Here is a 13,404-nt window from a genome sequence, read left to right on the forward strand (position 1 = left end):
ATAGCTGATGAAAGGGATAGTGTTATCATGATAGCTGATGAAGGGGATAGTATTATCATGATAGCTGATGAAGGGGATAGTATTATCATGATAGCTGATGAAGGGGATAGTATTATGCTACTTTAGTTGAACCTTAGTCCAACAGCACTCCAGGACATAGAAAAACCCTCTCACAGAATATGTAGTGGAGAATAACAGTTTAGTGGTTTAAAGCAGAAACCTTATATCTTACAGCTAATGGACAGTCCAAACAAGTCAACAGTCTGACTCACCTTCTGTCCAGGAATACCATCCAGACCTGGTGAGCCAGAAACACCCTGGTCACCCTGAGGGAGAAATAGAACACACGCACGAAAAGCGACGCACACACACACACACACACACACACACACACACACACACACACACACACACACACACACACACACACACACACACACACACACACACACACACACACACACACACACACACACACACAGTAAAAGGGAAGGCCTTCAGACATCTCTAAAACAGCAAAACAGTACTCTGCGGTAGCTAATACAGTTCAGATGGAAACCACACGAACCACACAGGCAGAGTGGGCCAAGTCACACCACCATCAATCTCAATATGAATGTTATGACACTTGATATAGACTTTGCATGTCATGTGCAGTGTTGAGTAACGCAGATCAGCTTTAGCCAATTCTCAAACCTTATCAAGTATAGGAAAATGTTTGGTGGTCTGCGCCTTTTAAGTGTTATGTCATTAGATTGGATCGAGTTTCATAGGCAAATATGTCCCTGTATGTGTGTGTGTGTGTGTATTCTTCAACCTCAACTTCTAAGGGCCCTAGAGGAGGGTTTAGAGGGTGATGATGCTTTAGAGTGGTCCTGGTGAACTGAAGGTGCTAGACCATGTACAGACCCAGCTGACAGGGCACTCTCTGACTCTCTGTTATGTTTAAAGAGTTTATCATGTTCAAACACATATGTAAGTTGTGAAATATCTCATATACAGTATATTGTATAAATATAAAATATTTCCATGGTAACATACTGTACCTTCTGGCTTGAGTTTCCAGGGAACCCGTCTTTCCTGGTCTCTCCCTGTAAAGGGAAACATGATACAGTCAGTAGCTGCTGATCCCTTATTGGTCATTTAGTTAGTGATTGCTTGTCTTATTGGATGTACAGTCAGTGGCTGGTCTCTAATTAGCTGTACAGTCAGTGGCTGGTCTAATTGGCTGTACAGTCAGTGGCTGTTCTCTAATTGGCTGTACAGTCAGTGGCTGTTCTCTAATTGGCTGTACAGTCAGTGGCTGTTCTCTAATTGGCTGTACAGTCAGTGGCTGTTCTCTAATTGGCTGTACAGTCAGTGGCTGTTCTTTTAGTAGCAGCTTGTCTCTCCCACGTCTATGGAAAGTAAGTTTGGTTAAATTGAACTGTTTCTAAAAGTTCCCTGAACACGTCACAGACATGGCTATAATATTTTCCTGAATGTTGCAGCCAAGGAATGGTGGTATGATTGGGACAACATGAATATGCCTTGATTAAGCTTAGTTTGTAGCAATAGTTCCTTAATTGGACTAATTGTCATATTGATACAGCATTCCACCCTGTATCCCACTGCTGTTTGCCTCTGAAGCAGGGTCAGTCCCTGGATGGGAGACCAGATGCTGCTGGAAGTGGTGTCGGAGGGCCAGTAGGAGGCACTCTGGTCTAAAAATAAAATAAAATGTCCCAGGGCAGTGATTAGGGACATTGCCCTGTGTAGGTTTCTGTCTTCCTGATGGGACGTTAAACGGGTGTCCTGACTCTCTGTGGTCACCAAATATTCCATGGCACGTAAGAGTAGGAGTGTTAACTCTGGTGTCCTGGCTAAATTCCCAATCTGGCCACCTAATCATCCCCAACTTCCAATTGGCTCATTCATCCTCCCTCCTCTCCCTTGTAACTATTCCCCAGCTCTTTGCTGTAAATGAGAATGTGTTAAAATGATGTAAAATAAATAAAAGTTTATTTGGTTGACATGGAACTACAGTGGTTAAATGTCACTTTTTTAATGTTCTAATGAGACCATGTTGAAGCAGCTAGCAGAAATGCTGTTTCCCCTCGTCAAACAAGGCCCCAACACAGTGAAACAGGGTTACTGTGGATCTGGGACTTGTAGCTTGCCAATTATCGGGTAATACAATCCACTTCTCTCCGCAGCTGTTGGAGCGCTGTGTTAAATACAACAGGCTCGGGACAGCTGTAAGGAAGCAGGATGGGACACTAGCTTAGCTCAGTGAACTGCTGGACCTTCTAAATCCTCTGGCTAATGTGTGAATAAGACACTGACGGCCACTGACTGCAGCCTACATTAGTATAAGGACATGCCCTGGGCCATAATGTTTATAATAACTTTTGGAGAAAATATCCAAATAATGTATGTTTTTGACATTTCTAGAATGTGTCCAAGCTAAAATCTTTAATTGCTACATCCATTTTTGTACTTATAAAATAATGATATTGTATATATCCATAGATTCTAGAAGAACAGAACTCATAAATGAATCATACTGTATACACCCATAGATTTTTGAAGAATTTAACTTATAAATGCCTCATGAGCTTAGTTCAGCTGTCATACCACTTCAGAACCCAACATATAAGCGTGTTAAATGTGTAAACAAAATAAACAAACACTGTATTGTGTCAAAACATATTTAAAACTATCATTTTGATATCATGGATGGTCAGTCCTTGCACCCATAGTTCTGTCTACAAATTTGAATGGTTACTTTTCTGGGGCGGTGGTTAGAGGGGCTAGTAACCGAAAGGTTGCTGGATCGAATCCCTGAGCTGACAACGTACAAATCTGTTGTTCTGCCCCTGAACAAGGCAGTTAACCCACTGTTCCCCAGTAGGCAGCCATTGTAAGTAAGAATGTGTTCTTAACCCACTGTTCCCCAGTAGGCAGCCATTGTAAGTAAGAATGTGTTCTTAACCCACTGTTCCCAGGTAGGCAGCCATTGTAAGTAAAAATGTGTTCTTAACCCACTGTTCCCCAGTAGGCAGCCATTGTAAGTAAGAATGTGTTCTTAACCCACTGTTCCCAGGTAGGCAGCCATTGTGAGTAAGAATGTGTTCTTAACCCACTGTTCCCCAGTAGGCAGCCATTGTAAGTAAGAATGTGTTCTTAACCCACTGTTCCCAGGTAGGCAGCCATTGTAAGTAAGAATGTGTTCTTAACCCACTGTTCCCCAGTAGGCTGCCATTGTAAGTAAGAATGTGTTCTTAACCCACTGTTCCCAGGTAGGCTGCCATTGTAAGTAAGAATGTGTTCTTAACCCACTGTTCCCAGGTAGGCTGCCATTGTAAGTAAGAATGTGTTCTTAACCCACTGTTCCCCAGTAGGCTGCCATTGCAAGTAATAATGTGTTCTTAACCCACTGTTCCCCAGTAGGCTCCATTGTAAGTAAGAATGTGTTCTTAACCCACTGTTCCCAGGTAGGCAGCCATTGTAAGTAAGAATGTGTTCTTAACCCACTGTTCCCAGGTAGGCAGCCATTGTAAGTAAGAATGTGTTCTTAACCCACTGTTCCCAGGTAGGCTGCCATTGTAAGTAAGAATGTGTTCTTAACCCACTGTTCCCAGGTAGGCAGCCATTGTAAGTAAGAATGTGTTCTTAACCCACTGTTCCCCAGTAGGCAGCCATTGTAAGTAAGAATGTGTTCTTAACCCACTGTTCCCAGGTAGGCTGCCATTGTAAGTAAGAATGTGTTCTTAACCCACTGTTCCCAGGTAGGCAGCCATTGTAAGTAAGAATGTGTTCTTAACCCACTGTTCCCAGGTAGGCAGCCATTGTAAGTAAGAATGTGTTCTTAACCCACTGTTCCCCAGTAGGCAGCCATTGTAAGTAAGAATGTGTTCTTAACCCACTGTTCCCAGGTAGGCTGCCATTGTAAGTAAGAATGTGTTCTTAACCCACTGTTCCCAGGTAGGCAGCCATTGTAAGTAAGAATGTGTTCTTAACCCACTGTTCCCCAGGTAGGCAGCCATTGTAAGTAAGAATGTGTTCTTAACCCACTGTTCCCAGGTAGGCTGCCATTGTAAGTAAGAATGTGTTCTTAACCCACTGTTCCCAGGTAGGCTGCCATTGTAAGTAAGAATGTGTTCTTAACCCACTGTTCCCCAGTAGGCTGCCATTGCAAGTAATAATGTGTTCTTAACCCACTGTTCCCCAGTAGGCTCCATTGTAAGTAAGAATGTGTTCTTAACCCACTGTTCCCAGGTAGGCAGCCATTGTAAGTAAGAATGTGTTCTTAACCCACTGTTCCCAGGTAGGCAGCCATTGTAAGTAAGAATGTGTTCTTAACCCACTGTTCCCAGGTAGGCTGCCATTGTAAGTAAGAATGTGTTCTTAACCCACTGTTCCCAGGTAGGCAGCCATTTGTAAGAATGTGTTCTTAACCCACTGTTCCCCAGTAGGCAGCCATTGTAAGTAAGAATGTGTTCTTAACCCACTGTTCCCAGGTAGGCTGCCATTGTAAGTAAGAATGTGTTCTTAACCCACTGTTCCCAGGTAGGCAGCCATTGTAAGTAAGAATGTGTTCTTAACCCACTGTTCCCAGGTAGGCAGCCATTGTAAGTAAGAATGTGTTCTTAACCCACTGTTCCCAGGTAGGCTGCCATTGTAAGTAAGAATGTGTTCTTAACCCACTGTTCCCAGGTAGGCAGCCATTGTAAGTAAGAATGTGTTCTTAACCCAATGTTCCCCAGTAGGCTGCCATTGTAAGTAAGAATGTGTTCTTAACCCACTGTTCCCCAGTAGGCAGCCATTGTAAGTAAGAATGTGTTCTTAAACCACTGTTCCCAGGTAGGCTGCCATTGTAAGTAAGAATGTGTTCTTAACCCACTGTTCCCCAGTAGGCAGCCATTGTAAGTAAGAATGTGTTCTTAACCCACTCTTCCCAGGTAGGCAGCCATTGTAAGTAAGAATGTGTTCTTAACCCACTGTTCCCCAGTAGGCTGCCATTGTAAGTAAGAATGTGTTCTTATCACTGTTCCCCAGTAGGCAGCCATTGTAAGTAAGAATGTGTTCTTAACCACTGTTCCCAGGTAGGCAGCCATTGTAAGTAAAAATGTGTTCTTAACCCACTGTTCCCCAGTAGGCAGCCATTGTAAGTAAGAATGTGTTCTTAACCCACTGTTCCCAGGTAGGCAGCCATTGTGAGTAAGAATGTGTTCTTAACCCACTCTTCCCAGGTGAAGCAGCCATTGTAAGTAAGAATGTGTTCTTAACCCACTGTTCCCCAGTAGGCTGCCATTGTAAGTAAGAATGTGTTCTTATCCCACTGTTCCCAGGTAGGCTGCCATTGTAAGTAAGAATGTGTTCTTAACCCACTGTTCCCAGGTAGGCAGCCATTGTAAGTAAGAATGTGTTCTTAACCCACTGTTCCCCAGTAGGCTGCCATTGTAAGTAAGAATGTGTTCTTTACCCACTGTTCCCAGGTAGGCAGCCATTGTAAGTAAGAATGTGTTCTTAACCCACTGTTCCCAGGTAGGCAGCCATTGTAAGTAAGAATGTGTTCTTAACCCACTGTTCCCCAGTAGGCTGCCATTGTAAGTAAGAATGTGTTCTTAACCCACTGTTCCCAGGTAGGCAGCCATTTTAAGTAAGAAGTTCTTAACCTGTTCCCCAGTAGGCAGCCATTGTAAGTAAGAATGTGTTCTTAACCCACTGTTCCCAGGTAGGCTGCCATTGTAAGTAGGTTCTTAACCCACTGTTCCCCAGTAGGCTGCCATTGTAAGTAAGAATGTGTTCTTAACCCACTTGTAAAGTTATATAATGGTTAAATACATGTTTTAAATGTTTTATTATCCAGGCCCATCCCTCAGTTGCTTACCAACATAGAAACAGGGTGGAGCGCTTGTTATTGTTTCAATTGAGGACTGTAGCTTTAAAGTAACTGTCCAGTGAAAATCTCATTTTAAAAGGTAGACTGACGTTGCCACGAGCAGCACGGCAGATATTGAGATGAGTGATATCCAAGACTTCACTCTCACACGGTCACACACAGTATCTGCACATGTTCACGGGTTCCCTCTTCGCAGCCTGGTAACCAGGGCGCCAAAACAGAGAAGAAGTTGAGCCATGCGCTTTCTTGGTGGTTGCAGAAACTGACCCACTATGCTGTTTACTTTCTGTATGTATGTTGTATTGCTGAGTCTACCTCTAAAGATCATTATGTTGTTGACTTCCTGTATGTATGTTGTATTGCTGAGTCTACCTCTAAAATATCATTATGTTGTTGACTTTCTGTATGTATGTTGTATTGCTGAGTCTACCTCTACAAGATCATTATGTTGTTTACTTCCTGTATGTATGTTGTATTGCTGAGTATACCTCTAAAATATCATTATGTTGTTGACTTTCTGTATGTATGTTGTATTGCTGAGTCTACCTCTAAAAGATCATTATGTTGTTGACTTCCTGTATGTATGTTGTATTGCTGAGTCTACCTCTAAAAGATCATTATGTTGTTGACTTTCTGTATGTATGTTGTATTGCTGAGTCTACCTCTAAAAGATCATTATGTTGTTGACTTCCTGTATGTATGTTGTATTGCTGAGTCTACCTCTAAAAATATCATTATGTTGTTGACTTCCTGTATGTATGTTGTATTGCTGAGTCTACCTCTAAAGATCATTATGTTGTTGACTTCCTGTATGTATGTTGTATTGCTGAGTCTACCTCTAAAATATCATTATGTTGTTGACTTCCTGTATGTATGTTGTATTGCTGAGTCTACCTCTAAAAGATCATTATGTTGTTGACTTCCTGTATGTATGTTGTATTGCTGAGTCTACCTCTAAAAGATCATTATGTTGTTGACTTCCTGTATGTATGTTGTATTGCTGAGTCTACCTCTAAAAAGATCATTATGTTGTTGACTCGTATTAGTGGACAAAGCAGAAAAGTGAAGAAGAAAATAGTTCAAAAATCCTCAAACTATTATCTCAAACAGACCATTTAAAAATGCTTGCCATTTCCTCAGAGAAGATCACGTCATGTTTTTGGCAGAGACGTCAAACTGTCTAAGCTGGCCAATCAGCTGTTTACTTGTCTTTTATTTTATTTTATCGAATGGTGTATAGATCACACCATGTTGTTGTTGGGGTACGCCCACACCATTGCAACACAGAAAATAGGCTTTTTAACATACTAAATAAGGAAAAGTAGTTCACTCATTTTGTAATTAATTATAGGTAATAGTTCATAGAAATCTGGAAACACTGGACAGTTACTTTAAGGACATTTCCATGTGGCCTACTAGTGATGTAAGAGATAGACAGTAACCTATGGAATCTATAGGATAATCAGTGATGTAGGAGATAGACAGTAGCCTATGGAATCTATAGGATAATCAGTGATGTAGGAGATAGACAGTAGCCTATGGAATCTATAGAGTAATCAGTGATGTTGGAGATAGACAGTAGCCTATGGAATCTATAGGATAATCGGTGATGTAGGAGATAGACAGTAGCCTATGGAATCTATAGAATCATCAGTGATGTAGGAGATAGACAGTAGCATATGGAATCTATAGGATAATCGGTGATGTAGAAGATAGACAGTAGCCTATGGAATCTATAGGATCATCAGTGATGTTGGAGATAGACAGTAGCCTATGGAATCTATAGAGTAATCAGTGATGTAGGAGATAGACAGTAGCCTATGGAATCTATAGAGTAATCAGTGATGTTGGAGATAGACAGTAGCCTATGGAATCTATAGAGTAATCAGTGATGTAGGAGATAGACAGTAGCCTATGGAATCTATAGAGTAATCAGTGATGTAGGAGATAGACAGTAGCCCATGGAATCTATAGAGTAATCAGTGATGTAGGAGATAGACAGTAGCCTATGGAATCTATAGAGTAATCAGTGATGTAGGAGATAGACAGTAGCCTATGGAATCTATAGAGTAATCAGTGATGTAGGAGATAGACAGTAGCCTATGGAATCTATAGGATCATCAGTGATGTAGGAGATAGACAGTAGCCTATGGAATCTATAGGATCATCAGTGATGTAGGAGATAGACAGTAGCCTATGGAATCTATAGAGTAATCAGTGATGTAGGAGATAGACAGTAGCCTATGGAATCTATAGGATCATCAGTGATGTAGGAGATAGACAGTAGCCTATGGAATCTATAGAGTAATCAGTGATGTAGGAGATAGACAGTAGCCTATGGAATCTATAGGATCATCAGTGATGTAGGAGATAGACAGTAGCCTATGGAATCTATAGAGTAATCAGTGATGTAGGAGATAGACAGTAGCCTATGGAATCTATAGAGTAATCAGTGATGTAGGAGATAGACAGTAGCCTATGGAATCTATAGAGTAATCAGTGATGTAGGAGATATACAGTAGCCTATGGAATCTATAGGATCATCAGTGATGTAGGAGATAGACAGTAGCCTATGGAATCTATAGAGTAATCAGTGATGTAGGAGATAGACAGTAGCCTATGGAATCTATAGGATAATCGGTGATGTAGGAGATAGACAGTAGCCTATGGAATCTATAGGATCATCAGTGATGTAGGAGATAGACAGTAGCCTATGGAATCTATAGAATAATCGGTGATGTAGGAGATAGACAGTAGCATATGGAATCTATAGGATAATTGGTGATGTAGGAGATAGACAGTAGCCTATGGAATCTATAGGATAATTGGTGATGTAGGAGATAGACAGTAGCCTATGGAATCTATAGAATCATCAGTGATGTAGGAGATAGACAGTAGCATATGGAATCTATAGGATAATCGGTGATGTAGAAGATAGACAGTAGCCTATGGAATCTGTAGGATAATTGGTGATGTAGAAGATAGACAGTAGCCTATGGAATCTATAGGATAATCAGTGATGTAGGAGATAGACAGTAGCATATGGAATCTACAGAATAATCAGTGAATCAGGAGATAGAACCCTATAGTCTACTGGTATAGGAATGTTCAACATCCCTTTAGACAAAGCAGAGTCACCCCAGTAACACCATGTATTGTGTACTGCATGAACTGCAGGTGTGTATAACTGATGCTGGGGATAGATAATAGCCTATAGCTATTATGTTCTGCCTGATCATTAATAGCACCCGCCTGGTGTCCCAGATCTCAATCAGTCCCAGATTAGGGTTAGCAGTGGAACTGGCTTCAAGGTATAGTTTGGAATATAAGGAGCCTATAGGGATGTTTGCATTCCCTTTAGAACAAGTGGACTCTTCCCGAGGGCTGATATGAGGCTTAGGTCCAACGCTCAGCAGAGCATTAAACCCCAATCTGCAGTAGAATCACAGGGTTAAAGGTTACCCTGGTGCCTGTAACTCTACATCCACTCCCTGTGTGAACTGAAACATTGTCCTTCTCCTTCCTTCTTCCCCTCTGACTGTCTGTCTGCTTCCATGTCAAGGAAGGGCAGATCATTCATCAAATGTCTTTCACCCCCATGCACACACACACACACACACACACACACACACACACACACACACACACACACACACACACACACACACACACACACACACACACACACACACACACACGCACACGCACACACACACACACGTCCCCCTCTAAGTGACAACATGAGCGTTCTCCTCTGTTGAATTCATTAGAGATAATTATGACACTCTTTAACAGGCTGATTAATATATCTTAGTGCTCCAGCGTGCATAATTGGGCTTATTTCTAACTAGCTGAAATGTTTGGTGTGTGATCATGTATTGACAGTGGTGACAATGGTTTTCACCATCTACAAAATTAGACATTGAAAGCAAAGCTAGATTCTGTGGTGAAGGTTGCTAACGAGCCCTTCACAAGTATCGCGTTACTCAGAACCCACACTGTTCTCGCGGCAGGTCTGCCAGTTTTCACTAGCAGAAGGGACTTTTCGTAACAGGTTAGGAGAATGAGGTTCAGGTTAGGAACATGGTTTGGGATAGGGTTAGCTAAAACGCATTAAAAACAAACAAAAAACGTGACTGGAACATATCTAGCTACAACCAGGCCTGCCCTGAGAACACCCTCCGTTTCCACTAATGTGATTCTGCTAAAAAACAACACTACCTTTGACCATGTTGACTGTCTGACAATGTGTTGGCAGTGGTAGCTAAACATTTAAGAATCTTTGAAGTCCGTTGTTAGCATCTGAAAGAGAACGCTGGCTGTTGCTTTGACCTATACAGTGTGTTCGGAAAGTATTCAGACCCCTTCACTTCTTCCCCTGCTGTGTCACGTTACAGCCTTATTCTACAATGGATTCAATTGTTTTTTTTCATCAATCTACACACACAACACCCCATAATGACAAAAAAAACCGTTTTTTTTTAAAATGTTTGCAAATGTTTAAAAAAATATGAACTATCAATTACATAAGTGTTCAGACCCTTTACTCAGTACTTCCCCCAGATCTGTGCCTCGACACAATCTTGTCTCAGAGCTCTAGGGACAATTCCTTTGACCTCATGGCTTGGTTTTTGCTCTGACATGAGCTGTCAACTGTGGGACCTTATATAGACAGGTGTGTGTCTTTCGAAATCATGTCCAATCAATTGAATTTACCACAGGTGGACTCCAATCAAGGTGTAGAAACATCTCAAGGATGATCAATGGAAACAAGATGCACCTGAGCTCAATTTTGTGCCTTTCTAAATCATGTCCAATCTATTGAATTTACCACAGTCGGACACCAATCAAGTTGTAAAATGGATGGATGATCAATGGAAACAGGATGAATCGGAGCTCAATTTCGAGTCTCATAGCAAAGGGTCTGAATACTTATGTAAATAAGGTATTTCTGTTGTTTAGTTGTAGTAAATGTGCAAACATTTCTAAAAACCTGTTTTCGCTTTGTCATTATGGGGTATTGTGTGTAGATTGATGAGGATTTAATTTGTAAAAATCCTTTTAAGGATTGAAAATGTGGAAAAAGTGAAGGGGTCTGAATGCTTCCCGAATGCACTCTATTTTCTATTGCGAAAGGCGAGCAGCATAATATGAATGGAGAAATAGAGACATTTATCTTTGGTAGTAAAACCATAAGCCCTATTAATGTAGTATGTTTTTAATGCTTTAAGGGATTTTGTGGGCATCCTCCTGAGTTTATGTGTTGTCATTACTCCTCAGGAAGAAAACCTTAGAATACCACTGGATATCAAACACATTTCATACCCTCTTTCATCAAGGATATCATTTTATTTTCCTTCATCCATCCATCCATCCATAATATGATTTTTACTAGACCGTGGCACTAAGTTACAGAAGCTCTTCACTTCAATAAATGCATAAAATTCACTGATGCTTAATTCCCATTGGAAGTCCACTTCTAAGAATGACTTTTAACCGACAGCCGACGCATTCAGGTTTTACAGTATTACCTTGACTGAGCGTTAAACAGGGGGATAAATGGGTCATATGGAGCTGAATTACTGTACAGCTCAAATGAAGTAGAGAAGCAAAGCCACTTCTTGAAGACTCATGTGCATACAATAGATGAATGTGTGCTTAGCAATAGCAGAATGATGACATTTATAGAAAGAGGGAACAGAAATCATCATTATAACCTTTTAATGCACCCCTTAAGTAGTTATTGGCAATTGAGCTTTTACAGAGATTCATACAGAAGCTCCAATACTAGTTAGACTTTAGAGCATTTAAACAGAATCCTAATGAGAACTTTGGGTTAATTGTTATGACCTTACAAGGAAAACGTCGGGGGGAAATTGGGGATTACCTTGTGGTTGTGTTACTTCAAGAGAAGAGAAAGTATAAAACCAGCACTGTGGTGAAAGTTGGATGGAGGATCCTAATCCCGTTCACAGTGAAGGAACAGCTGTGGTTATCCAAGGTTCTTCAGAAGATTTAACACATCCATCCTGGTATTAGAAGAAGGCAGCTTCCTTGAAAGGAAATCACTTTTTCCTAATGGCCTTGTATTATATTATAGGATTTACAGTCCTAGTATTATGTTATACGATTTACAGCCCTAGTACTATGTTATACGATGTACAGCCCTAGTACTATGTTATAGGATGTACAGCCCTAGTACTATGTTATAGGATGTACAGCCCTAGTACTATGTTATAGGATGTACAGCCCTAGTACTATGTTATACGATGTACAGCCCTAGTGCTATGTTATAGGATGTACAGCCCTAGTACTATGTTATACGATGTACAGCCTAGTGCTATGTTATACGATGTACAGCCCTAGTACTATGTTATACGATGTACAGCCCTAGTACTATGTTATACGATGTACAGCCCTAGTACTATGTTATACGATGTACAGCCCTAGTGCTATGTTATACGATGTACAGCCCTAGTATTATATTATAGGATGTACAGCCCTAGTACTATGTTATACGATGTACAGCCCTAGTACTATGTTATAGGATCTACAGCCCTAGTACTATGTTATACGATGTACAGCCCTAGTGCTATTTTATACGATGTACAGCCCTAGTATTATATTATAGGATGTACAGCCCTAGTACTATGTTATAGGATCTACAGCCCTAGTACTATGTTATACAATGTACAGCCCTAGTACTATGTTATACGATGTACAGCCCTAGTATTATATTATAGGATGTACAGCCCTAGTATTATATTATAGGATGTACAGCCCTAGTATTATATTATACGATGTACAGCCCTAGTATTATATTATAGGATGTACAGCCCTAGTATTATATTATAGGATGTACAGCCCTAGTATTATAATATAGGATACAGCCCTTGTATTAACACATTCACAGCTCCTAGGTGGAATAAAATCTAAACATTGACGTCGTCATGAAATTATTTCTTTTTATGATTCCTTTACAATACCCAGAACGTGTTCAGCACCGCACTACAGATGTATTCCATTCCACCCTGCCTGCTTGCCTTCTCAACGAGCTGTCACTAATTTAATTTAGTCCCACAATGCACTTCTTCTGAAAAGTGATAATAATGCCAGGAATCCTATTCGGGGCAGTTGATTGGTTGTCACAGTGTCGCTGAACCCAGCCTGTCTGTCAAACGTATAACTTCAACAGAGGTACAGTAATGAAATGACCCTTTCAGAAGTGACATGACGTTGTATTGGATTCCCAGTTTAATAGAACAAGTAAATGCTGTGCTCACAGGAGTCTATTCACCTGAGTATGATACGCTTGGAGGTTTCCCTACAAGTTACTTTCAACCTGAAAAAAATATAATAATTATGACTTAAGAGATTTATTTTGTGCTACTTTTAATGATTTAATGGTAGCTAAAGTGCCAAGACTAGTTCAATAAGGATATATGGACTGAGGTGTTTTCTTTGGTCCTAGTAGACCACTATAACAAACCTAACGCCACTTCTACAGCAGGAACATA

General features: G+C 40.7%; 1 protein-coding gene across 1 annotated transcript in view; it reads right to left on the minus strand.

Moving 5' to 3' along the window:
- Window positions 1-272: 272 nt before the first annotated feature.
- LOC135568327 (collagen alpha-1(XIX) chain-like) overlaps window positions 273-13,404 on the minus strand; it is a gene marked incomplete at its 3' end in the record, with an annotated part of 45,788 nt that continues 32,656 nt past the window's right edge. The window contains exons 10-11 of the mRNA XM_065015203.1: window positions 1,047-1,091; window positions 273-326 (exon numbers count right to left, since the gene is read on the minus strand). Of these exons, the coding sequence (XP_064871275.1) occupies window positions 273-326; window positions 1,047-1,091 (99 nt within the window). The remainder of the gene's footprint in view (window positions 327-1,046; window positions 1,092-13,404) is intronic.

Source organism: Oncorhynchus nerka, unplaced genomic scaffold (assembly GCF_034236695.1).
Source record: "Oncorhynchus nerka isolate Pitt River unplaced genomic scaffold, Oner_Uvic_2.0 unplaced_scaffold_1615, whole genome shotgun sequence".
In the NCBI taxonomy this organism is placed as follows: Eukaryota; Metazoa; Chordata; class Actinopteri; order Salmoniformes; family Salmonidae; genus Oncorhynchus; species Oncorhynchus nerka.